The 27,396-nt window shown below is 36.8% G+C and overlaps 3 protein-coding genes and 1 long non-coding RNA gene across 8 annotated transcripts in view; 3 read left to right on the plus strand and 1 right to left on the minus strand.

The window, feature by feature from the left end:
• The window catches only part of Reg-5 (Rhythmically expressed gene 5), a 36,180-nt gene extending 25,017 nt beyond the window's left edge, over positions 1 to 11,163 (plus strand). For all 3 annotated transcript variants that reach the window (XM_087356175.1, XM_087356173.1, XM_087356174.1), the window contains 5 exons: positions 6,128 to 6,194; positions 7,212 to 7,316; positions 8,198 to 8,281; positions 9,310 to 9,465; positions 10,031 to 11,163. In XM_087356175.1, coding sequence (XP_087212301.1) covers positions 6,128 to 6,194; positions 7,212 to 7,316; positions 8,198 to 8,281; positions 9,310 to 9,465; positions 10,031 to 10,305 — 687 coding nt within the window. In that variant the 3' untranslated portion in view covers positions 10,306 to 11,163. The remainder of the gene's footprint in view (positions 1 to 6,127; positions 6,195 to 7,211; positions 7,317 to 8,197; positions 8,282 to 9,309; positions 9,466 to 10,030) is intronic.
• Positions 11,164 to 13,318: 2,155 nt separating this feature from the next.
• On the minus strand, positions 13,319 to 14,488 carry LOC147872639 (uncharacterized). Its single transcript, XR_015537128.1, has 2 exons — positions 14,156 to 14,488; positions 13,319 to 14,060 (listed from the first exon to the last, which is right to left on the minus strand). It is a non-coding gene; the product is annotated as an uncharacterized LOC147872639 (long non-coding RNA).
• Rab7 (RAS oncogene family member Rab7) lies at positions 14,462 to 23,098 on the plus strand. 3 transcript variants are annotated; one of them, XM_022086488.2, is made up of 6 exons: positions 14,463 to 14,702; positions 16,071 to 16,123; positions 16,765 to 16,993; positions 17,374 to 17,592; positions 18,573 to 18,798; positions 19,792 to 23,098. In XM_022086488.2, the coding sequence occupies exons 3-5, from the start codon at positions 16,814 to 16,816 to the stop codon at positions 18,792 to 18,794; spliced, it is 621 nt and encodes a 206-aa protein (XP_021942180.1). In that variant the 5' UTR covers positions 14,463 to 14,702; positions 16,071 to 16,123; positions 16,765 to 16,813; the 3' UTR covers positions 18,795 to 18,798; positions 19,792 to 23,098. The 3 variants fall into 3 exon arrangements, with proteins under 3 accessions (XP_021942181.1, XP_021942180.1, XP_021942179.1); XM_022086489.2 differs by lacking the exon at positions 16,071 to 16,123 and having other exon boundaries at positions 14,462 to 14,741; XM_022086487.2 differs by lacking the exon at positions 16,071 to 16,123 and having other exon boundaries at positions 14,466 to 14,702.
• Positions 23,099 to 25,158: 2,060 nt separating this feature from the next.
• AdamTS-A (ADAM metallopeptidase with thrombospondin type 1 motif A) overlaps positions 25,159 to 27,396 on the plus strand; it is a 194,171-nt gene continuing 191,933 nt past the window's right edge. The window contains exon 1 of the mRNA XM_087356043.1: positions 25,159 to 25,266. The gene's annotated coding sequence lies outside the window, so the exon portion shown is untranslated. The remainder of the gene's footprint in view (positions 25,267 to 27,396) is intronic.

Here is a 27,396-nt window from a genome sequence, read left to right on the forward strand (position 1 = left end):
AGTTAAGACCTCCTGAGTACGTACAATCTGAGGTCTTCACGGCGGTGAGTCCGAAGATGGCTGTCTTCAGGGTTCTAGCTACAACCAAGAAGACAACCATCTTCGACCTCTTAACTATCTTTATGTTTTTCATCTAAAATATTCATGAAAGTTTTGTGGTTAAGAAATGGCCTGAAGTAGTTTCACAAGACCAGATCGGATCAGCTGTTGAACAAGTAGGTTCATGTCTGAGAGTAATTGGTGAGTTTGGTGTGAGATTTAGATTCTCATCGCTGCTAGAACCTCAGGTCTCTCGTAGCGGACCTGTATGTGGAGGATACGCTTCGCCGATACCCTGAAGATTGAAATAGTTGTTTCTTCGAAACTCTGGTAGAAGGAGAAACAAACGCTTATCCTGTGTAAACCAAAATAATCCCTAAGACTGCTACTTGCAAAGCATTGCTGCTGAGTAATGATTGTAGTTTGGACGTGAGAGAACGAGTTTCATATATATACAATACAGCAAGTTTAAAACACGGATTGTCTACGTAAAATTAAAAGTGAGGCCCATTCTTGCCCTTTGACACGGGGAGGTTTCTCTGTTTGTGTTGGTGACTGACAAGAGAGGAAGCAACAAGGAATTTCGTTATGACGACTTTACGGCGTCACGCTGAATGGCCAAGTTCAAACAAGTTTGAAGAAATTCCTCAAGACTTGTAAGACTTGAGGTTCTCACAGCGGTGAGTATGAAGATTTCCGTCTTCTGGGTTGTTGCGCTGTGTAGTCTGGTCGACGTTAACCAACGTTTCAGAGGTCATACTGCCTCCGTCATCAGAGTATGAAGATTTCTGTCTTCTGGGTTGTTGCGCTGTGTAGTCTGGTCGATGTTAACCAACGTTTCGGAGGTCATACTGCCTCCGTCATCAGAGTATGAAGATTTCCGTCTTCTGGGTTGTTGCGCTGTGTAGTCTGGTCGATGTTAACCGACGTTTCAGAGGTCATACTGCCTCCGTCATCAGGCCACACTTCGTTTGTGAGCATGACAGTGTTTTGCGAAGTCTGTCCAGTGAAACCAGTAACTGGCTCTTAGTGTATTAACGCTATAATTCCATAATGAGCGCTTTGAAGAACATCGACACAAGAGACTTTAATGCGCTGTATGGGACGGAGTAAGATAACATTTCGAAAGCCTTGAACATTCGCCTTGTACGACGAAAATTTGTGGTGGAGGCCGTAGGCGCCGTCTATACCAGTGGCATTCAACCTGGGGTACGCGAAGACATCTTAGGGGGTACGTGAAATTTAAAAAAAAAAATTATTTTATGATAAACACTGAATAATCAGTAATGTAATTTATTTAATTTATTTTAGATGTAGATTATATACTATGTATAAATTGAATTATACACCAACAACTTTGGGGGTATAAAGTTGGAAGAAAAATTATATCTGGGGGTACGCGAATAAAAAAGGTTGAATACCACTGGCTTAGAATACACAGCACTGGATAACAGGACGATAAATAAATGATGAATTGAGAAGTGTGTGGGAGGAAGCATCCGTAACTTCGGGAAAGGTATGCATGTTATGCCATTTGACTGGAAAACCCGAGGGTAAAATTTCAGCCAGAACTGTCGGTATACGAGTCACATAGGTTTGAAACCTGAGCCTCCCGAATGCAAGGCAAGAGTGTGTGACGTGTGTAATCACTCTGTTAATCAAGGTTAGTGAAATTAACTCTTCTACACAACACAAAAAACTGTCCGTTTCATGTATTGTCAGAAACAGTACAAAGATCTTATCAGCATTCACGCGTTACGAAGACGAGGAATGTGATTTTGGCAATTCGAGGTTGGAGTTAGGACTACGTAAAGACGACAAATTCTCGTTCATGAACCTTGTCTCCTTCGGCCTTGCTCTCGAGTTTCCGTGTGTATCGTGTCTTCTTTAAAAGCAAGACAGGAGCAACTCGAGATGGCCGGGTGGGGGGTCCTTCATGGTCTTGTAAAATTATAGCGCACTGAAAGGGAACACTCACTTTTCATTTCCGCAGTTTCGTTTCGTCGCGTGGAGGTCGTAGCGAAATATTCGTCGTCATTTGTTGACTGCAAAGGCGATGAGTCGGAACATTAATACCGGAAATGTAAAAGTTCACGAACAGATAGCAACTTTGCCAGGGATTCAGAATTAAAATATCAAGGACTTTATAAATTCACATAACTAAATCGCAGAGCCGTCATGAATTCAAGGAAGTAGGCGTAAAGAAAGAAATTTAAAACTACAAACAAGTAACGGGAAGTAATACATTCTTTGCGCTTAATTGAATACGTATCATGCTTCTGAAGATTAGCTTATGATGTAAGTCGTATAGACCAGTGGTATTCAACCTTTTTTGTTCGCGTACCCCCAGATATAATTTCTCTTCAACTTTGTACCCCCAAAGTTGTTGGTGTATAATTCAATTTATACATAGTATATAATCTACATCTAAAATAAATTAAATAAATTACATTACTGATTATTCAGTGTTTATCATAAAATAATATATTATTTTAAATTTCACGTACACCCTAAGATGTCTTCTCGTACCTCCAGGGGTACGCGTACCGCATGTTGAATACCACTGGTCTAAGCTACTGGAGGCGTTGTTAAATAAACCACGATGAAGATGGCTGTCTTCTGGGATTTTGCGCCATGTACTGTAGTAGAAATTGACCGACGTTTCAGAGGTGCTTACTGCCTTGATAGAAGCAGTAGCCTGTATACCTGTAAAATATACTTTAGGAAATGGACAGCGCTCAGCATTACGAACGTTGGTTGACCTATAATAAGTCAACCTTTGTCAGGAATCTTGAAGAATGGCGAAGTGAAATGTTGAGCATTTCGAAAACTTTGTTTTCCTTTTCAGATGTTATGGATTAATCATTACGAATTCTTTTGGTTGTTTGGTGGGACACCTTGGGTGGGGGATTAGCCCATCGTGAGGCCTGTACTTGTACACAACAGAACAACGAAGAAAAGCTCTTAACCTATATTCGTGCTATGTGTGTGGGATTCGAACTCATGATCCCAACATTCTAGCCGTCACTGACCTTGCAGGTCCTATACTCCAAGCCCACTTCAATCTGCGTATTTGTTTATTTAAAATCTTAAATGGTAATAGACCCAATTTATTTTATGACTGCATGGATGAAGTATGTTCAGTTCGGTCAGTATGGATTACTTCGAAAATTGCCCAAGAGTGAAGCTGATCTTTAAAGTCTAGTGGTATTTATATGTACCACCTGCTTTATCAATCAATGACTGCCTTTTGCATTAATAGGTTTTATGAGATTATTACTAACAGGGATAATTTCCTGAAATAGCATTGACCAGTTGGTTTTTGTAATAGTGAACTATGTTTTCTTTGAGGTACGACTGAGTTCTTAAATATTAGAGGAACTTCGGCTTCAGTATACAAAATACTCAGCTGTACAGCGGACAGTGGCGTTTAGTTACAGGAAGCATACAAGGATTTCTTTCCTTTGAGCCCAAATTTGTAGTAGATCTCTCTTGATATTGTAATTAAATCTTTGTTGCTTGAGGTGGTCCACCAGTTTCTGTCATGTGCGTTCGTATTGGGGTCGAGGCTAGCAAGTCTACAATATCCAAAGTAACGAGCACTGAGATTGGATTAGTTGAGAGGTGTCTGTGCCATTATTAAAACTTGCACTGTCATTTCAGACAAAGTGGGTTATTCTAAACCCCTCATTCTTTGAACGTTACGAAATCGAACGTCCGTCATTAAGATCCAACGGTGACATACTACAAATGTAAAATTCGCGTAATATTTTTAGTGCCATATTGTGCATTTAGTAATAAAGATAAAATGTTAATGAATTCCCGTCTCCACATCCTGAGATGTTGTACACTTTATACACTCATTGTACTCCACGCTGCTGGGTGGCGTGTTTCGAAATATCTTCCTAACCAGAAGAACATCAACGTCGATTTCTGTCTTCTGGGTTGTTGGGCTGTGTAGTCTGGTCGATGTTAACCAATGTTTCAGAGGTCATACTGCCTCCGTCATCAGGGCGATGAGTATGAAGATTTCTGTCTTCTGGGTTGTTGCGCTGTGTAGTCTGGTAGATGTTTATCGACGTTTCAGAGGTCATACTGCCTCCGTCATCAGAGTATGAAGATTTCTGTCTTCTGGGTTGTTGCGCTGTGTAGTCTGGTAGATGTTTATCGACGTTTCAGAGGTCATACTGCCTCCGTCATCAGAGTATGAAGATTTCTGTCTTCTGGGTTGTTGCGCTGTGTAGTCTGGTGGATGTTTACCAACGTTTCAGAGGTCATACTGCCTCCGTCATCAGGGCGATGAGTATGAAGATTTCTGTCTTCTTGGTTGTTGCGCTGTGTAGTCTGGTCGATGTTAACCAACGTTTCAGAGGTCATACTGCCTCCGTCTTCATACTCACCGCTGTGAGAACCTCAAGTCTTACAACATCAACGTCCTCACCGCCTGGAGGTCCTCAAATTTCACAGTGTAAGAATGTGACTATCCTGAGAACTTATTTTGTTTCTTTCAGTCCTTCCAGTCGAATGTCAGGATAGTAACAAAAACGATAATTACTTCTGTGTTCACTGCCCTTTCATAATAATCTTGTCAACTTAATCAACCACGAGATGAAGTAAAAAAAAAGTTTACGATTCGAATGTGGATTTGACCCAGAAAGATGGAATCATCGGATGCGTGAAAGTAAATAATTGTCTTTTAAACCAGTTTGCAGTAAATCGGTTGACATTGTGTAGTTAACTCAAGAGACGTGTTTCATTCGGCCGCTAAAGCACCGAAGATATCGTAATTATACTTTAAATCAGTGACTGAGCTCACACCACTCAGGATTCATCGTCTGCAATCATCCATTCATCATCCAGGACAGAAAGTCTCCAGATTCGAGTTGTCTTGCCGAGGAGTAGTAACAAGAAATCTGTGGCACACAAATAACTTCCAGATATTCCAGTAAAGAACAGAGCATTCTTGGTGCTTCCATCGGCATCGTATTTGTTTTGTGGGCCTGGATTCTGTACCCTGTCATCTGGCTGTTATGGTACAGTGACCTTATGCTTTGTTATTTAGCCTCATTCATGTTTGAGAATGTTTTTCTCACCTGCAAAGTTGTGTTACTTGCGGAGAAATTTATGGGTATGGCTGGTGGTATTTCATGGTTCTTTATTAAGGAAATAGGCGATGTCTGAGGAGGGTTTCGAAATCTGACAGCGATGAATGTCTGGAATTTTATGCTCATTAAATCGGGTTAGATTTAAGTCGACATTTACATTTGCTATTCAGTGCGTGTAGGCTGCCCAGTCGATCGTACTGTCAAACTGTATAATATTTTTTATCGTAACGGTGATTATCAAACACAGGGATTGCCAAGCGTTTGCCCTCGAAAATCAAGATGCCACGGAATTGATATTTGAGGTTTTAACAGCGGTGAAGATGATGTTCTTCTGGGTTATGGCATCGTGTAGACTCGAAGGAAGATACCAGCGTCTCGGAGAACGACGCTGTCTCCGTCTTGAGCCTGTCGAACTGTTTTCGTGTGCCCGCGAGAGCGTCGCTTAAAAAGCTGAGGAAGAGGTAGTTCTGTCAGTAACTCGTGCCTTGCGTTTTCTTACGTTTGGGATGGGGTTAGGAACATAGCTAAATGTTGACGTATTACATTAATAGACTCTTAATTGTTAATACTCTCTCCCGCCATTAGCTGAAAAATTGTTTTTGGCGTTTTGTCTAGGGCAATTATAAACTGGTATCAAAATGTACAGACACAGAAATGAATTTAAAAAGAAAGTTTATAAACATAGCACGCAATGGGTAATGCATTGCATAGTTCGGGCTGGACGACAAGGTTTAGATTCCCAGGAAGGTTATAGATTGTTCCTCACCAACACGTCCACAGCTCTGGATCCACTCAGCCTCCTCTACTGGAATGGCCTGAGTGTGGAGTTACGCCTTCATTCACCCACACATAACAGATTTATTCTTTTTGAACTACGTGTTCAAAAAGTGTGCCCTTTTATGGCCCTTTTTGTCTGTTTCCAGTTTTTGTATGAATTTCAGGTCAGCAGATAGTTGCATGATGTAGTTTTGTTTACTTTTCAGATGAGTCATTTGTTCAACATGTTCGTGAAGCAGGTTCAGGACTACTGTGGTTCTCTCAGTATGCCTGGTGAGTTTTTAAAGAAGGCTGTTCCATGACTTGCCTACTTCATTATGCAGGGTTTATATGGAGTAAAATTTTGTGCTAACCCATAAATTGTAACTTATAAAATAAGTAAATTGTACAATGATTTTAGTCTTGTAAGTTTTGATACCATGTGGGGGTGTAGGAAGCTACCACGTTTGTCTGAAACAATGGTAAGCTACTTGATCTAAATTAGAACATTTAAAATCAGAGTTAAATGCTCTTGAGTTCATTATATTCTTAAAGTAGTATGTGGTGTATTCAGTATTTATTGTGCAAATTTGATAACCATTTTTAACAACATACAATTTTTTTAATTTAAATTATGAAATATATATATATATATATATACTTATTTCAACAAGACCTTGGTCAGGAAACCTGAAGTGAAGAGACTGCTAGCAAGATCTAGGCATAGGAGGGAGGATAATATTAAAATGGATCTTAAAATAAACAGGGTTTATGAACTGGATTTATTTGCCTCAAGGTAAAGTGTGGAGGTGGCATTCTGACGTGATAATCAAACTTTTGATTCCATTAAGTGGGGAATTTCTCTACCAGCTACGTGAATGTTAGCTTTTAAAGGAGTCTCTTTTGGGGGGGGGGATGAGATTCCCCCCAGTAGCCACTGGATAGTAAGAAATGGTTCGATCCCAGGTCCATCAGAGACATTATGATTCTCATGGTTAAATAAATAAAAATAAAATGCAACTTCTGTGCAAGGAACCAAATTTGAGTCATCCTGAACCAGAGTAATCATAACTTCAGATGATTTATTGCTAGGTTATTAATACAATAGAACTCCTGTAAGGCATCGTACTTTTTACAGTGTACCAACTTTTCTTTTCTTCATTTTGTTTCATTATGTAAAGATGGACACAACATAAAGCTGGCTGTTCATTTAATTCTACCGTTTGGGTCTCAGAACCCACTGTATGTGCCTTCAAGGTCTCTGCATAATTACATTTCAAAAGCAACTGAAGAAGGTTTTACTTTTTACAGATTGTAATAAGGTGTTGCTAGTTTATGGGCTTACAAACCTTGCCAAAATGGAGGAAGAGAGTCTGGACAAGATGGATCCTTACCAGAGAGGTGCAACAGATATTAGTAAGTATAACATACAAATGTTTTGAGCACCTGGTGCTCAAAATGTGGATAACCAAAGAACTCTGATATTGCCTCACTTCTGAGTTCAGATCTTAAAATTGTTATAATTGTCATATTTATCATACTGGTACCATAAGATTGCACCTTGTTGTGGTGGTGGTGGGGCTTGAGTACCTCAGTGACCCCAAGAGCTATGCTGACGGTAGCATAGCTACTGGTAGGGCCTCCCTAGCCAGATTGGTCGAGGGGGAGAGGTCAGACTAAGACAGGTACCCTGGTCCTCCAGGTTGGGGGTTGGTCGCAAGGCTAACAACCTTGCACTGTAAAAAGGAGTGTTTTGAAACCTCAATCAAAGCCACGGACCTAACAGAGGACTGAATGGAAGAGGAGAATTGAGGAGGCCATGGACCGAATATGGACCGGAGAGCCATAGAAGAAGAAGGTACCACAAGATGCAAGATTTTTAATTAAATATGTAAGGGGAAGGGGGAAATGTATCTTGGGAAAATATCCTTTGGTGATGTAGATTTGAGATGACTCAGGATAGAACCCAGTGGTAGGGTTTAATTTAGCAGTGTTGTTCACTTCTTCTGCTGAAGAGTTATTTTCTTGGCAGTACTGTTGCAGGCATAATGTTAGGTGGAATTTCTAGATTGTATGCATGATTCAACCACAGATTATTTCAGGGAAATTTTCGTAAAATATGTCTTGTGGAGTAGTCAGCATAGTACAAAGAGCTGCAGTCTTTAATGATTCAACGGTCCTGAGCAATACATAGTGTAATATAATTTACTGGTCATAATTTCAAGTGGGGAATAAGGAAATTTGAAAATGGACAGTTTTTCATCTAATTCTGTAACCCTCTGCATGTGTGTTTTCAGTCTGGGAGTCTATGATGAAAGGTAGCTACAAGACGCCATCAAACACAAAAGAACCCTTAGATTACAGTTATATCTCTGGAAATGGTAAGACATTAGATTCTTTTGGAATGAAACATACAATAAAATCTATATAACTAAGCATTTGTCTGCATTTCCTATTCAGAAAGGTCTGAAACAAGTACAAAATAAATATAAGTAAATCCTTTATTAAACTGCCTTAGACTATACCATTAGGAAGGTCCAAGAAAATTTTGAAGCATTGGAATTGAATGGAGTACAGAAAGTCCTAATCTGTGGTTAATCAGGACTGAGAAAATGCCACTTAAAGCAAGGAATTTCTGCTAATAATAAAGGGTTAAGGACTGGACCATCCGAGAGTACTGAGAATGGGTCTGTAATTGGAAAAGGTAGCATTTTGTACTTGACACATTTGACAAGGAAGCATTTCCCAACAACCTATAATACACCCATTTTGAACTAATGATGATATTAAAATACATGTTTTTTCATAAATAACCATATAGTTCCTCAATAATTTGGCCTCATATATCCAGGGAAACAGATAATGAAGACTTGGATAATGAAGACCATCTGTACATCAGCTTTCTCGTCTAAACTCATCATCAGCATTCTGGTCTTTACTGATGATGATATTTATTGAATGAAAACATTTATAGTCTGCTACAAAGAACATTTCAGAAACTCTAATAGATGCTAGTAAGGAGGATGGTCTAGAAATAAATGTAGAGTAAACTAAACATGCGTTGTTGATGTTGGTCTTCTGGATAGTAATGCCACGTGAACTTGCAGGTAAATACAGAGGCAGTATGTTCCTCCACATACTGGTATCTTCCTACAAGTCCACATGGCATTACTATTCAGAAGACCAACACTGCCATCGTCACTGCTGTGAGAACCTCAAAAGTGATAAGTGCATGTTGGTATGTTATCACTAGAATGTCGGACAAAATTATAATATAAAGGAAAGTAACAAAATGTTAAAGAATGTAGCCGAATTAAAATATTTAGGAATACTACAATAGATCAGGATTGCATACAAAGAGAAGTTACAGTTTTATGCAGAGAATTTGATATGACTTGTATGTTTGTAGGACCAAGCCCCAGTAGTGGAGGGAACACTTTGGGTTCTCAAGAGGAAGCGTCAACTAACGTGGAGCAGTACTTGACTGCCATTCCTAATGTGCCCAACAAGTATGTTATTGGCCCAATGGTGGTTAGAGTTTTACCAGATGGAAGGCCTGTACCAGGTAAAACAAACTGTGAAGTGATGATGATTGTCTTCTGGGATGTTGCACTGTGTAGTCTGGTAGAAACTGGCTGACATTTCAGAGGTGCTTACTGCCTCCATCATCAGGATGATCCAGAAGACACTCATCTTCACACTAACTGCCATTAGAAACTGAAATCTCACCATGCTGAGCTGGTGATCTTTCGAGAATTTAAATTTGAAAATTCAACATTTCTATTCAGGAGAGATTAAGTTAGAGGAATATGTAATAAGTCTATTCTGAAGAGTTTAAAAAATTATACTCTTCACCAACTATTACAATGGTCAATAAATACTGAAGATGAAATGTGGCATGTATAAGGAAAACAAGAAATCATAAGAATTTTTGGATTTTTAACCTGATTATGAGATACTCTTTGGAAGACCAAGGCAGAGAAGGGAAGATAGTATTAGAATGGATGTTTCAAACTAGCTTATGAAGGTGTGAACTGTATGAGCTCTAAGTTCAGAAAGTTCAGTCATCTCACCCACTTTTGTAGCAGTAAAGGACATATATATATATATATTTACTTATTTTTTTGAAGGAGATTCAGAAAGGCCTCTGCCTAAAGATGAAGATGCAGAAGAATTCAAATTGATGCGATCTAAACCAGCTCCATCAGTTGAAGAACTGATGAACAGAAGACCCTACCAGCAGGAACTTCGACCACCGATGCAGCAGTCAGGCCCATCTTACAATGGTAGATACCAGCAGTCAGTCTTGCCCATCACCGAGACTCAGCAGCAGAAGAAGTCTTCTTCCGAAATGCAGGCTGTGTATGTACCTCCACCTAGCCAGTTCAGGATACCAGCCCTGTAAACTTGTTATTTCAACCTGATTGTAGGCGTTCTCAGAAGTGAAATAACTGACTAAGTGATAATCATTTAGAAGTCCGATGGAAATACCGGCAGTTCATTCTTATAAGAATGAAATATTTATTGTAATGATGTCAGCATTATGAATGATTCTTTTTCACCTCAGCTGAAGTTTAAGATTGCAGTAACTATAAGGTAATAGAGAAGTAATTTAATAATGTTTATAGGACTGAAGAGTGACTTTTAGTTCCATAAAAGTTTAGTCTTGCATTTTAAACATACAGAATAAACATTGATTATATTAAAAAACATAAAACATTTTCTATTTCTGATCAGTTTCTAATATAATTTAATGTGTTTATTGGTGGCACTTATAACAATATTTCTTCTCATTTCTAATACCTGATCAGTTACTGAATCAGGGAAATCATCAATTTGTCATTATTATTGTAACGTGGGTCGGCGTTGCGACGTGGATTGTCAACCCTGATTTATTCGTGTCAAATTAAATCAGTTATAGTGGTCTGCACATACAGTCAAGTCTCTACAACAACAACACACTTCGTGTCTCTGTTCTCTGGTGTCAGAAGTCACATTATCATTATAATATCACATTACATTTTACAACCTGAGCCTTTGAGAATAAAATTAAATAAGCACTAATATCCAATGTATGTCCCATAAACAGTGAAAAGTTTAAGGCAGACAGTCAAGATTTGCTATTGGCTGGCTTCAGTGACGAAAATTGTCGTCTTGGTTCCTGAATTTCCTTATTTAGGACAAATATCTGAAGATTTTATTACCAGACTTTTCATCAGCAAATGTAATGTACTAAGCTGAATAAATATACACTATTATTAGAGTTAGTAGTTATTATTCTACATTATGTTAAAAGTAATTAATCAATTGACACAATATTAAGGCATTATCTCTTATCTTCACTCAAGTACCACTGTAGCATATAAATGTAGCCTCGTGACCGGCTTGCCCAAGTGCCAGAAAGCGTGCGTAAAGAACGGGTAAAAAATTTAAGAGAAATGAATAAAGGAATGATGAGTAGCTTTTATCAATCTTTGTACTCCACTAATGGAATTGTTACATGCAGTTTCTCAGAACCTCCAGGGATATAATTTGTTTATATATTTTTCTGTAGGAATTTTGGGAAAAGGAAAGGGAAAAAATTAATCATGTTTAGCTGTAACATTTAATATAAATCAGAGAGACTTTTTAAACATTTAGGAATCTGATTTGTGTCTATAATTACTGCTTTATAGTTTTTTCAGGTGAATGCCACAACTTAAGAAACTGACTGAGTTTATTACATTCCACAATGACGATAAAATACTCTTATGCAAGATGCATTTTAGTAAGTGAATATTCTACAGAAGAACGTATAAAGTAAGCAGTTTGTTGTTACTGATGTTTTTCTAGGTTGTAATGTCATGTGGCCTTTTAGGTCACAATCCAGAAGAACAGCATCAACATTTTCACCACCATGAGAACTTCAAATCTCACTAAGTTTGCTGTTTATTTTTGTTGGCTAGATTAAAGTACATTGAAAGATTATTTGTAAATCTTTACCATTTAGAAGGAACAATAATTTATGTATGATATTGCATATTTTAAAATTTGGCTATGAAAGAAAGTCTTGTTCATTACTGACAGTTTACTTTTGTGTTGTGTATTTTTAAATGTACCCAAAATCTTGTCTTAATTTCGATGCATTTCCTCTGAATAGAACACCAGTCATCAATAACCTATGATAGTGGTTAGAATAATATAAGTTCAGGGCTGGCTTTAGGCTACACAACTAGGGCTACTACCTGGGTTAAAAATGGGAAGTGGAACACAGACTTAAGGATGCACCAACATGTTTCTGAAGACAACTTTTTAATATTGCAGTTCTTGAATTACTGGGAGAGAGTAATATGTTTAGATATTGTGATCAGTTTAATTAAAATTTACCAGTCATGTAAAGTAGAAATTGTTGCAAAAACTTAGGGATGCAACCTAAATACTGTAGTGAATCGGAAGATACTGTTGGATGGGAAAAAGTATTAACACATGAAGCAAGAGACTCATGTCGTTTCACATTTTAAACACAAATAAGCAATTTAGAATTGATAAAACATCTCAGCAACAAATTATGGTTATTCCTATATGAAATAATGCTGTCCTATTTATATTTTTAGCTCAGATCCAATCATCTGTTCTTAACATTGATTATGAAGGTGTGATAGTTGCCTAACAGCACAATAAGAGAATTTTTCCATCATCTCTGAGTAAGAAAAGTGTCTTACAAGTAGATAGTGACTAGAGAGAGGTGCTTGTGTTTTCCCAGGGTTTAGGCTGACCCTGCTTAGGCACAATGGTGATGACTTATTTATTTTTAATTTTAATTAATTCTTTTTGTATTAGATGATGCATGCATGATGCCATGTCAGAGACAGATGTTCAGTAATATGAATAAGTATTCAGTGAAAAAAGTGTTCAGCATTTTTGTAAAGGCCTTTTCCTCAGAATACATAATGAATGTTGAGGAACAATTCACTGTTACTAGAAATGAATGACATTTATTTTTATTTCAATAAAGCACAGTATAAAAATAAAATTCTATTTCAGGTGTATTACATACCTGAATTTAAATTTGACACATAATTGTAAATATATTTATATATATTTGTTAAAGTTTTATCATATTTTTAGCACTAAATAATATTTACTCTTCTAATGTTTGGTCATCATTCCATGTTATTCATAAATGAGTTGTTTTTGTTATATAAAATAATTATTTGCTATGACACAAAATGTACTTTGCCTGTTAAATATAGTTTTGTTTGATGTAACTGCATTTGTCTCCTTTGTCAAACTTGTAAGCAAACATAAAAACTGATCCAGTTTCCTTCTAAGTGGCAAGTCAATGATGTTTGGTTTCCAGAAATTTGTATGTGTTCTACACCCTGCTTTGTGTTTCCATTGGTATATTCTCTTGCAGGCAATGTCAAATAAGAATGAAGTAGGAGCCATGTGTGTAATTTAATATGAAACATTCCATACACTGAAATAAAACAAAAAATCACTGCTTATTTGTGAAATCAAGATATCACCTACAGTAATTCCAGTTAACAAATCCTTTCAAATAGAATGCGGTAAAACAGGTATACCATAACATAATGGCACAGGACTTTCCATTAGCTGTTCAAGTTATTTCATAGTTTATGTAATCTAAATTTCATAATCATAATTTAAAGTTTGTAGCAGGATGTTATTGTGAGTCAGTTCACACAGCCCAGGGCTCTAGGATTTAATCAGTGACAGCTCTTTCTTGAACATACAAAGATGACCATCCTCTGGGTTGTTGCTCTGTGTAGACTGGTAGAACTTTACTGACATCTTAACTGCTTCTGTCATCATGACCCAGAAGACAGTCATCTTCATACTTGCCACTGAGAACTTGATATTCCAATGGTCAATTTGTCCAGAAAGGACATCACCTAACAAAGTAAGTAGAACTTCACTTGTTTCTTGCAGTTCTTGGGTACCAGCACAAAGTTGGAACACTGTCTGCCTGAATATCAGGCGTCTATGTTATTATTAGGCTTAAAACAACACACTCAGTAGCATATGTTGTGTTTTTCATTAGTATTGGATAAATATATAAATTTTTATTATGTATAAGATGTTTTATTATAAAATGTAAATAGTATTTTATTGTATTTTATGTTACTGTTAATACGAACGAACGAGACACTTTGAACGCTGCAACAAAATTAAAAATACATGTTATGATATTGGACGAGCATTATCAGTAAAGGGCACTATTTATAAACTTTCAATGTGAGGTAGAGCCATACCCAGGTTATGGTTTATAGAGGTTTCATATCATTCAGAACAAGTTAGATTTTGTTTTTCCTTTATATTTCTTACTACTCATCTCCAAATTTTCATTTCACTACCAACAATGTTTTTATTCATCTTATTTGCCTGCCACTTTTCTTTGTTATGATCAACTAAATATACAATATACGCAATTTGTTTATTGTCTTCTATTATCCTGCCATCTATTGTGGTAAACAGAAATCGAGTGACAGTTGAAATCGTGTAAGTATTCCAACATTACTTTTTGAAAATAAATTATCCTTCTGCGTTTTATATTGCTGCATTTGCTATGTAATACATTTTGATTGTGTACCATGTTGTAATATATATATCAATGTAGGGCGGTACTCATTATATTATTGGGCCATGCATTCATAGTTTGATCAGCTGTTCTATGGGATTTAATACTCTCTACTTCCGGGTAAATTTCAGTCGATGACGTACAGTGACTCGTGATTGGCTTTATGCGCCATTTTCTTGTCATCAGAGAACGACATAAAGAACTTCCTTCTTCTGAGGAAGGTAATTTTCTTTATGATTATAATTATTCGTTTAGCTGACGTAAGTACTGAGATTCATGTATTGCCGCTTATATTTATAAGACGTTCCTTATATGTAAAATGTTTCATGTTCGCTTTGCATGACAGTCAAGAATTTAGCGTTCTGGATCTTTTGTGTTGCCCGAAAGAATAGAATGTAATGTAGCCCGTTAGTAGTAGTTAGCTAAAGAACGTGTATAAGATTTGTTACTACTTGTAGTTACTAAAGTAGTGTAAATCTTTTGTTCAAAATTTTGCGTAGCTGTAGTTTTGGTTGTCATATAACAAGATAACTTCATCGGATCTACTCTGCATGTAGTATTTATTTGAAGATTTCTGTCTTCTGGGTTATTGCGCTGTGTAGTCTGGTCGATGTTAACCAACGTTTCAGAGGTCATACTGCCTCCGTCATCAGGGAGATGAATATTCTGAAACGTTGGTTAACATCGACCAGACTACACAGCGCAATAACCCAGAAGACAGAAATCTTCATACTCACCGCTGTGAGAACCTCAAGTCTTACATAGTATTTATTTATCGTTGTCCAACCATACAGTTTACATTCCATGGGGCTATTATTTGTATAGAGTTAGAAGATAGCATATAGTGTTCGGACCCGTGACATGAACAAAAATAAATGTACATCTTAGAAACAATTACTAGAAGAACTGGAGCAATATACACACAGTTGCCATCTCTGTAAGTACAGATTTGATTTGTTTCATCTGAATTCAAGAACCAGCGATCTTGTTTAAAAAGACTTCCCATCATTATTTGGGTATTGTTTATAGTCTTGCATGGTAATAGTTGCAATTACATTAAAGTTGTGGAGGATTTTCATGTAACTTGATGGAAATCTTGGGCTACATTGCATTTCCTTATGCAGTTATTGAATTCAGTTCGATTTCTAATATTAGCTAAATTTAATTCAGGTCTCAGCTCTTTGTCTGAATTCATGATGGACTAGAATAATTGAAAGACTGCATACCATATATGACAGAGCTTATGTGACTGATGAATGACAAACCAGGCTTAAACTTCATATGCTGTATTTTGTGGGCTTGGATGCATACAGAGATTATTATGAATTGTGTGAGTTGGTCAACATTATTGAAAGCGAGGGGGTTCTTCTGTCAGATATTAGAAAAGGGCTGGCATTTGGGTTGATAGGAATTTCTGCCATTTTTGCTACCACCAACTTCTTTTCATTTGTACTGTGTGAACCATCATCTTTGCAAAATTGATATTATTAAGACTATTACTTTAATCTTATTGATAAATGTGTGATATATCCACTCACTCTGGATGATTGCACTATGAAGAAGTGGGTTGTATTGCTGTCATTTCACAGGTACTTGCTGCCTCATTCAGCAAGGTGAAGTGAGTACCCACTGGCCTCTGCTGGTAAGTCCATTATTTGGGTACATTCTCTGGATCTGCTATTGTGAGATATAGTTAAGGATAATATATATAACAAGAAGCCTGCTATGAACATCAGTCACCTCAGAGAGTACATTGAGGAAGTGTCTTATGATCAGAAGACACAGGGCTTTGCAAAATAATTGCAGCTGTGTGTAAATACTGAAGGTGGACATGTTGGAACAATTGTAAGAAAATAATGAAATTGTTTTTCCATGAATGTTGTTATTACAATTTGATTATTATTCATTTATTTATTTAGTATAATGTTCAAAATGTGTGGTGACATGTGCCTTGATATGTATTGTACCATCATGGAGGAGCTCATTACAGAAACAATTCAGTGTGATGTCTTTTAGATTGTTTTCCAGACTGCAGAAACATAATGATATGAGAGTTTTAATATCCAGTTAGAAGTGTTAACTTTTAAGGTATTTGAAGTCCCTTTCTGTTCTCCCCAATGCAAAAACCATTGAAATATTTATATTTTATTTTAAAATTTAAAATTTTGTGTTGACTAACAACAGACATTCTTCTTCATTTTGCAGATCAGCACCATAGATGACCCATTGTGATTTCATTTCAGAGTTTAACCTTAAGAAGTATTTTCTTATTTTTTGTTGCAGATTAAAATATTTGTAACTTCTGTCTGGTAGTGAGACATAAGAAGAGAACATGGCATCCCGCAAGAAAGTACTTTTGAAAGTAATTATCCTGGGTGATTCTGGAGTTGGTAAAACATCACTGATGAACCAGTATGTCAACAAAAAGTTCTCAAATCAGTACAAAGCAACAATTGGTGCCGACTTCCTCACTAAAGAGGTGATGGTAGATGACCGAATAGTTACCATGCAGGTCAGTGGTAAAGGCTGTGAAGATAACTATTAGAAGAATCACATATGGATTGCATGAATGTGCACATAAAATGGGCTAAGCATGTTCGTGGGTTTGAACTCTTTTTTATGCAGTTACAGTTACATTGCTTAGTTTTAATGATTTCTCTTAATGTCAGATAAAAGTGAGGTTTCATTACATCTATAGCCATTGTGATGTGAAGTAAATCTGGGAATGTTACTGTTGAAAGGTATGTGAAATTCTTGCAAATTTTGAGTTGTATGATGAAGATAGTTGTTTTGAAGAATTATAGGAACTCGGCTTGAAAGGTGATGTGAGGAGACCTCTCGCACTAGGACAGTGTCATAAATGCACCTTGTTATGGATCTTTTGTATTTTAGATTTGGGACACTGCAGGACAAGAACGATTTCAGTCATTGGGAGTGGCATTTTACCGAGGTGCCGACTGCTGCGTATTGGTCTTTGATGTTTCTGCTCCCAACACTTTCAAGTCCTTAGATAGTTGGAGAGATGAGTTCCTAATACAGGCTTCTCCCCGGGATCCAGAAAATTTTCCATTTGTTGTTCTTGGGAATAAAGTTGATCTTGAGAACAGAGCAGTAAGTATGAGCCTGGTCATTGGATTGTAATTTGAACATTTTTCATGAGGTTTTGTTTTATGCTATTATGCCATCTTCTGAGCTCTAAATTTAGGAATATTGGGCATGTATTTGCAATATACATTATTTGAAACTGTTAGAATGGTTACCCTTACAGAATTGTTATGTTTTTACTCTACTTCCAGTCATTCGTAGGACAGAAATCACTGGAGGACCAGAACTCCATACCAGTACACAGTCATCATATCTTTCATTTGACCCTGCACTTTACACACAATAAATCATTAAACAGGTGTCAGTAAACAAAACTACCCATTCAAAACTGGGATACTGGGAACGACCCGTTCTTCAAGTGCCTGAGCACTGTGGGTCTCAACTTTTTGTTGGCTCGATCTATAAACACTTGTGATGCCAGAATTAGAAAGTAGACTCAACAATTTGTATTTATTAAACAGGGCCTATATGAGACATCTTATTAAACTTTGTGAATTACTTGTTCATTCTGTTGTTTCTTCTGCAGTTTGTTTGACTCAAAAGTTGCACATGTTTCAAATTGATGGCTCAGTGTGTGGACAATATGACATAGGCAGAGAGAAACAGGTCACCGCAAAGTTTGTCTTACAGCGTTACGAGTTTTATGTCTATAAATGACTGTATTATTTGTTCATAAGCCACTTTTGCAGCTAGAATGAAATGCAATTATGGGTTCAGATATTAGCAGATGATTGGTTCTGTCCTCTCACTTATATTTTTAATGATTTTCTTCATTCCCTCCAGAAGAATGCTTTGAAATAGTTCACGAGGACTTTTTTCCTCTGAGGTTGGTTATTGCATTCATTATGAAGATGAGCTTTTTTATGAAATAATTTATGTTTATTTTGATAATCATATGAAACTGATAAATACAAAAGAATAGTTGCTGATTGTTAAAGCACTTGGCTGTAAAGAGTTAAGTAAACCAAATACTTCGTTTATTGCAGGTGTCGGCAAAGCGGGCCCAGCAGTGGTGTCAGGCTAAGAACAATATACCATACTTTGAAACATCAGCTAAGGAAGCGATCAACGTGGAACAGGCATTCCAGACAATTGCGAAGAATGCGCTGGCACAGGAAAGTGAAGTTGAGTTGTACAATGAATTTCCTGACCAGATAAAACTGACAGGAGAACAGAAAGGCAACCGGCAAGATGTCTGCTCGTGCTAATCTGGTGGGTGCTAATGGCTCTTGTAGTCTTTTAGTGTTCGTACTCTCATTTTACACAAGTAGCTACCATATCCTTTCTGAAAATCTTGTAAGAGTGTGTAGTACTAAAATACCGTTACTGCCCAAGGTGCATTAAAAATACGATTTGTGCAAACTGACCAGGCTATAGCAGTGGTCTAATAAGTTAACTTATACCATTATCCCCTCAGAAACAGTACTTCGTTAACTTGATATGTAATTCATTTTTTTTATTGTCTCTCATTACAGCATATTTATTTAAGAATTGTGGGAGAGTTTTTTTAAATAGGAAGAGTGAAAAGCTGAATTTTAAAGTTTGTTGGTCTGCTGCAGTGGTCCCCAACCTTTTTGGGCACATTTGAGAGTTTATGAGATCGTGGCGGGCACCAACCAATTAACAAAGCCAAATTTTCTTTTCTCTGGACAAATAAGATATGGACACCAAATAATACACAAAACAACACGATGTTTAATGATACAAGAAACCATGCAATCGAAAATACGTACTTTTATAAGTACAATTATTATTACTTAAGTGGGAAGTTAGCGTGATGTTTGGCGCTGCATTTCATCGGTCAGTTTTTCAAATTTGGGAGTGTAGGATGATGTTGCTGCTCGCAAACAATCTTCAAGATGGGCGTCAGTAAGTCGAGATCTGCGCTTTGATTTTATAATGTTCATGGTTGAACGGCCTTCATTATTCAGTATAACCTCTTTCCGTAACAACGCGGGCACCCAAAAAAAGCCTTGGCGGGCGCCATACCAGGGACCACTGGTCTGCTGCATTGATGTTGAGTAAATATTTAACATATCACAAATTGACTCTCTCATTAGGTACATCAGTCGAGCTCAGACAGACCGTATTTTTACTCCATATTGATTCAGATGATCTGAGAGGATGTTACTGCACCAAACATGTTTTAATCAAATTTTATTAACATGGACGTATGGTTCTTTATCTATATTTGTATTATTTTAGATGGTCTGGGAGAAGCAGAACAGTATCAGGCCTGAAGAAAATGATGAGGACGTTTAAAGATGTGATTCACTCCCTTTAATGCAGTTTATCAAGGGAATGACATGTGAAATGAAGACGTTACATGGGAAATGAACTGAAAGAAATATGAATACTCTCAGAATTTAAAGCTGTTACTTGCAGAAAAATTGTCATTAATATTAATAACAAAAATTGTCGAGCAAGAACATTATGGCAGAAAAATGGTTTTGTGGTACACAAATGTAAACTTAAATTCTTTGTTATGACATTATTTTCTCTTTCTCTTTATAATGTATAATAGATTTGATTTTCTGATTGTAAATTAAGGGAGTGTTTTATTAAATCCTATACCAAAATTGGCAGTCAAGTCCGGTAATATTTGCTAAAGCCAAGTGGTGGACAAGTATGATTGTCAGTAGTAGAGATGTCTGTGAAACTAGATTTATAGATATTTGTTAAATTATTTTCCTTTTTCTCAAACAAAACTAAATGCTATTGGTCAGTGCATGCCTGATGGAGATGATTATATGACATTAGTTCCAGAGAGAATATTGTTTGTGTACAGCTTATTTGTAGTGCATACTGTGCTGAAAGCAAAAACTTCCGTAAACATTTTATGTTATTAAAATTTAATGTGCTGTCTGAAAAAATTCATTTAATTTTTAATGACCCTAAGGCCACTTCTTTGTTTACATTGCAAGTCTCTAGTAATATTAATGAATTTAGCCGACTGGTAATGTATCGTACAGAAATTTAATAAATAGCTCATTGTTAATGAGAACTAAAGTGAAAATTTGGTGTATCATTTATTTATGGGCTTCATGTAGGTTGCCAAAGATGAATATGAATAAATATTACGAATGGTGTTATTGCTGTTTGAATTACATTACATACAGTAATTAATGTTTTGCTTTTTTATATCCAAGATTAGTTGATAAGAGGGCGTAATTTGCAATGTGGTTGGCCCACAACTTGTTAGATTTAAGAGCCTGGAACCAGTCTTACTGGTTGTATAAAATGTCCTTACTTTGTCAATGATCTGTCTTTGCAATCTATTAATATATCTGTTCTGTATGTATTGGGAATAGTGAGAAATTCTCCTACTCTTCCCCCCACTGAAGGGGGCTTCAGAGCCCACAGTTAATGTGTTTTGAGTACAGCACTCTCTGTTGAAATTAAAAATAACAATAAAGACATTTTCATAAATTTTAACTGATATGTTTTTGTATACCCAAATTTCAAAAATGGATACTCTGCTTTTACATTTAACTGTTGCCTGAGTAATTGGTTTTGTCGTAAAGGTTTAATAATATATCACAATAACTGTCAGTTGTTTGAATATTGTAGGCCGACAGTAGTCCAGCTGGAACGTCGTGTCTGATTCGTCCCTTTGCCTGTGGCATATAAACTCTGGTAGGAAACGTGGAGGAAGTTGAAGTAAAATGTTTATGTGTTGAATTAAGTATGTTGAGAAGGAAGACGGATAAAACGTACGGGCCTTAAATGTTTCCCCTTATCACTAGAGTTTACAATAAAACAATTTTGAATTAATATATAATGTGTTGGTTAAAATATACAAAACAGTTTTGCCTGTTTTGTATGAGTGTGAAACATGGTCTCTCACTCTCAGGGAGGAACATTGATTGCAGGTTTTTGAGAATTGGGTGTTGAGGAGGATATTTGGTCCTGGGAGAGAAGAGAATGGGGCATGGAGAAAGCTTCATAGTGATGAACTTAAAAATTTATACTCCTCCCACAATATTGTCAGAGTGATTAAGTCGAGAAGAATGAGATGTGCGGGGCATGCATGGATGGGGTAAAAGGTGTGCACTGGGTATTGGTCAGGAAGCCTGAGGGGCAAAGACCGCTGGGGAAAATTAGATGTAGATGGGAGGATAGTATCAAGCAGTATGTATGGGGGAGAGGTGTTGAAGGCGACTGGATTTGGCTGGCCCAGGACAGGGTCCGATGGAGGGCTTTGGTTAATTCGGTGATGAACCTTCAGGTTCCCTAAGCCATGTAGTTAGTTGTGTTGGCCTAATGATGTGAAGTGTGTTTATTATACTGCCTGCCAGCACATACTTTTTCATTTATGGTAATTTACTGCATATTTTAACTTCAGTTGGCAATTTTCTTCCATGTTTTTTAGTGGGTGGTGCAAAGGAAAGAGGCTTTTTTAAAAACAACGGGAAATAAATGACTAAGTAGATTCGTTACTGTCCAGCTGAAGTGCATGTTGCATGTATCATAGATGTGTTCCTGCGTGCACATATGTGAAAGTTTGTTTTAGTAGGGTTAGGTGGTATTTAAATTCACTTTTGCATCTGATTACTGACATTAGATTTAGTTTCATATCAGTTGTAATTTCAAAACATGGAACTGGATTGCTGGTGAAACATTATTAAGAATTATTAGAAGTCCTTTTTTTTACAAGTGTTCTCAGAAACCATAACATAAAAATAAAGTTCTCTGACTTTGGTATAGCAAATTGCTTGTGTTGTAAAGGCTGGTTAGAAATACACACAGTTCATATTGGAAAAATGTTGCAATTTTCATTAATATTTCTTGTTATTTTGTAAAGAAGTCAGCATTACAATTATGTATTTAAAAGTAGTGAGCTTTTTTTATGTTGCTGGTGTTTGTATGGAATTTAACCATGTAAACGTACCAAAGCAAATACATAAGTATTTGCCCTCTTAAGATCTTGCATATTGTTACAAGGCTGTGATTTTGCACACTCACACAACAAATGCTGTAATGTTGTTTTTTTAAAGTTTACAGTGTGTTTGTAATTAGAGGGTGAATCTGTAAATCCTGTAATTTTCACTGTGTTACCTCTATGTAGAAAATTACAAGTTTTGTTCATAAGGAAAATATGAACCAGAATCAGGAACAACAATCCAACAGTCGATAAACACTTGTCACAAGTTTCTTGCCCCAGTTTTTTGGTAGAGTTCACACATTCAGAAGACTGTATTACATTGCATATAAAGCCCTTTATTCAGTAGTCTCTGTTGTGTTTACAGCTGCTTACTGTGCAACCAAAAGTGGTTTTTACAGTGCAGAAACCATACCATCATTTTTTTTTTCATTGCATCTTGTGATAATTCACAGTCAGATTGTTTTAGAAGGATGATTTGAGTGACATTACATTCTTGAATATGTGGAAAGAATTATGTTGCAAAATATTTCACAAGTGCTTAGCGTTGAAGTGATTGTAATTTTCTCCAAAGTTTTGTTTTTGTCTATATTCAGGGTGAGCATTAATAAAACATGTAACTTTTTTGGAGTTGAGTTTTAACTTTTTTATTTTGTGAATGAAATATCAGACGTTCTGCGTATTGAATGTTTGGTATTGTGACAGTGGCTATGAAAAGAAATCTGTCTTGTCTTCTCTTCTCTCTACATGGAAGATACTCATTCTGTGTTGTGACTTGTTCTCAGTAAATACCTGCCATGATGAGTCTTGCACAGTAAATGATTTCATATTACATTTAATTCATTTCTTAACGTATGCCCATTTATGGTGTATGTCGTTTTGAATGTTGTATATAAATATTACCATTGTGTGGAGACTCCGCTTTGTCCATATGCAAACTGCAGCTGCACTTTTCTGTATATATTGTTTATGGGACTTTTGTTATATCATGATAGACTCTTTCAGAAATTAATATAATATATAGTCTTCCTTCGGGAAATTATTTGCTCATATACATCCTGTATGTATTAGTTTGGAATATTAAATTTATTCATGAAGGAATGAGAAAACATGTACAACTGCACACAGTTTTCCTTGAGAAGCCGAACCAGTTGGTAAACAAAATCTTCACCGTAAGATTTGAGGCTTTCACAGCGGTGAGTATGAAGATTTCTGTCTTCTGGGTTGTTGCGCTGTATAGTCTGGTAGATGTTTACCAACGTTTCAGAGGTCATACTGCCTCCGTCATCAGGGCGAGGGACCATGAATATGATGTGTGTATGCTAAGGGAACAAGCAAGGTTCATTTGTTTCTTAAATACTCTGGATGCTAAATAGCATGGTAATTTTTTATAACACTGAAGCAGTATGTGTTATGACAACGCACTTCAACAGTGGTCTTGAAGGTTAGGTGTTTATTTAAGTTTTCTGTAATGATATAGTTTAAGAAGTTGGAAACTACTGTCATAATGAATCAATATATTGGACATGTTATAAATTTACCTTTTATTTTCTCTATTCTTAGCTGTAATCAAAGGCATTTATCATCTCAGTTAGTTTATAAGACATGAAGGAGGCAACTGTAACACTCTGAAATGGCAATATAATATTCACCATCTTATTTGTCATGAGTAAAATTTGTGTATAGATTGTAATGTGTTGCTAAACAGGATGATTCTTAGATGTGGACATTATTACCTAATGATTAATGTTACTGCTGATACTACTGCTGCTGCTTCTACTATATTTCATTTGTAAAATAAATGAAACCAAAATGTACTGGTATTTAAGTAAAATTTAAGAAAGTTATAATATGTTTTGTGTATTTTATACCATCTGTGCAGAGTATACATAGTTCTGATTTTTTTTACAAATATAACAACACACTATTTTTATTTGAATATGTCAGTGCTAGAATATTTATTTTATTCAATTGCCATTGTCCATGGTAATGTTACTAAGGGTATTAAATCCATCACATAACTGTAAGAAGTCTGTGTCATCATACAATCAATTTAAACTACTGCCATCTAATCCATTACAATGTCAATATATCAACCACTGACAAAGTTAAAAATACCACTTTTAGATTTTTGTAACGCCCCATCGTCAGAAACCTTTAGGCTTCACCCGAAAGAAAAAGGCAGGGTCTGATAATCACCGGCTTCCATTTTTGAGTCACATTGTTTTGTGAAAACTTTCATTTTACAGATTCAGGATACAATGGCGAGTGTCTTCATCATTATTTTTTTCCTCGCCATCATGTCAGAAATCCGGGACAGTTTAACCAACATAACGACATGATAAACGTATTGATGCAAGTTCGACTCGCAACTCTTTTGCCATCTGGTGTGAATCAGATAAATTGAAGTAATGAGACCATTCATATATGCAACTCCTTTACAATCAACACTATATTAACCATGGGTAGAAAAGGATAAACACAAAAAAGGTTAGATTTCTCAAAGAAGAGGAATTAAGTTAGGAAATAATAGCATGTCAGTATATGTCATCGAAAGTTACAAAATCATCGCTAGGCAATTCTGTAAAGGCAAGTCACTTTTACAGAAAGCTGTCTCCTCACTCTCATTTGTCTACTTTTCACAATCGATATTTTTACGCTAATTTACGTTAGATGTCTCGTGTCATTTCCGGTATCTGTGACAGTTCACTATGGACGGTGTTATAGTGTGGTTGTTGGCGTGTTTAAGAACGTTGCGGTTCTGGAGGGAAAAGGGAAGCAGGTTGCAGCAGATTTTGGTAAGTGCAAAAACACATTGCAGAAGTTATTAAAACTGCGAGGAGATGTAATATGGAAAGTAAAATGAATTTGTGAACAGCGTAGCTCCGTAATTCCACACCGGGAATCATCGAGAATGCATTTGGAAACGTACGTTAGTTTGGTACGTTCTTTCAAAAAACTTCAAAATTCAGTGCTCAGTTGCGTTACTTACCTTATAACGTGTTGTGTTAAGGGTAGAAATTTTACAATTCAAATTTAGAAGCAGGATAATGGAATTGGGTAGGTTGGGATGTTCATGTTGGGTGTGGTCACTATAAGTATTTTTCATAATCAGTGACAGGTAAGAATAATCGCCATTTTATAAAATATCTGCATTTCATATGTTTTTAGGGTGCATAAAACAACCGACATAGCTCAGTCAGTATAGTGACTGGCTACAGACTGGACGACCGGGGTTCGATCCCCGACGGGGGCAGAGGATATTTTCTCTAGCCTCTGCGTCCAGACCGGCTCTGGGGCCCACCCAGTCTCCTATCTAATGGGTACCGGGGTCCTTTCCCGGGGGTAAAGCCGGCCGGGGCGTGACGCTGACCACTCACCCCCATCTAGTGCCGAGATAAAGAATGAGAAGGAGCTATAACACCTCTCTCCCCAGAGCGCGTACTTGGCGCATTTTGGGAAAGCTTTACTTTACTTAAAATTAACTTATTGTAGGCATGTATTTATTTCTAAGGAGGCTTGAATGAGTCAGCATATTTTTTACCCAGAACTGCTGAGCCTGTTTTTTGAAATTTTACATTGTGAGGGAGGGGGGAACTATAAATAGTCGGGCGAACATTATTTGTTTTGTGCGTGCAGTGCAAGTAGAACATACCTAGTTTCTCAAAAACAGCTCAAAGGTTCCAAAGACTTGCATGGATCCGGACCATTGTATAGAACCTGGGATACGGTATGGCGTGTATGGAACCTGTTAAGGTCTGTAATATGTTTCGAACTATTAGCAATGACGTTTCTATGGAAATTTAATTTATTGAATAGGTTTTGTGAACAACAGCACTTAGTAGGCTATACAGTGGCACATTCTGTTTGTTGGCTTTGCAACATTGTAGTTGTACCTGCAGTAAATCAACGTCAGCATCAATGGCGGATCCAAAACCAGTTAGCAAATGATGCAATTGGAAAATATGTGTAGGTCTACTGCAAAGTACAGTACACTTTCTCACTCTTGCTGCTTTTCTGTGGCTGTATGAACCACTGTTTTCTTTTTTTCCAGTGCATCCTGCCCCTCATTTGCAATAGGCCTATATTCCTTGCCTCCGGGCTTAACATTTATTGAGTTTCAGGCGGATGTGTCATCCATGTAAAATGTCTTCCATTTTACTTGATGACGGGAGTAAACCCAGTTTTCGAAAGGTTGTGATTTTGTAAAATTAGACTTTGTACAAAGTCCGAAAGAACAGTTTAACACGTGTAACGCATTATTGTTAGGAGAATTCAGTTGGCAGTAATGCATTCTGAATTTTCCAGTTCTATGGTGGTACCGTGAAACAAGTATTATTCATATTTTTCTGATTTAAAGCTTGGGGTATGAGTGGGACATATGTTGTTTTCCTTCTTCTGTGAGTCACGCGTAGCCTTCAAGCGTCCCGTTGGAAACGATATCCTTGGAAGTTCGTAGACCAGACGCAATGGAGCCACAGACATTGAACATTTTTCGTCATTAATCTTAAGTGTGCATTTCCTTTTGTTTCGAAACACAATTTTGGCAAAATTCCCGAAATGACCGCGCAGTACAATGTTTTTGCGTGACGAGGCGATCAGGCGAAACATAAACTTCCGCCTTGTTGAGCAAGTCAAACTTCTGTGTAGGAAAATCAAGAACATTAGTGACATTCTGTGTGTTAAGGTGATTGAAGTGTTGTGTGTGTCTATGTGTATGCATGCATTATTTATGTATGTATATACGCAAATATGCATTATATATGCATACCAAAGTATCATATCCCACAAGAACTGACTTTCGTTATTGCTTTGTCTAGAAAATGGTGTAGTGCGTGTAGTATACATTCAGAGCTGTGTTTTATATTTCGCGTCGAGAAGTAGACTGCTCTTAAGACTGCAGTAATGTAATGACTGCACGAGTCAGA

The sequence above is a fragment of the Zootermopsis nevadensis genome, unplaced genomic scaffold (genome assembly GCF_977971745.1).
Source record: "Zootermopsis nevadensis isolate Lab colony 2312 unplaced genomic scaffold, Znev_1.0 Znev_ptg000025l, whole genome shotgun sequence".
Lineage (NCBI taxonomy): Eukaryota > Metazoa > Arthropoda > Insecta > Blattodea > Termopsidae > Zootermopsis > Zootermopsis nevadensis.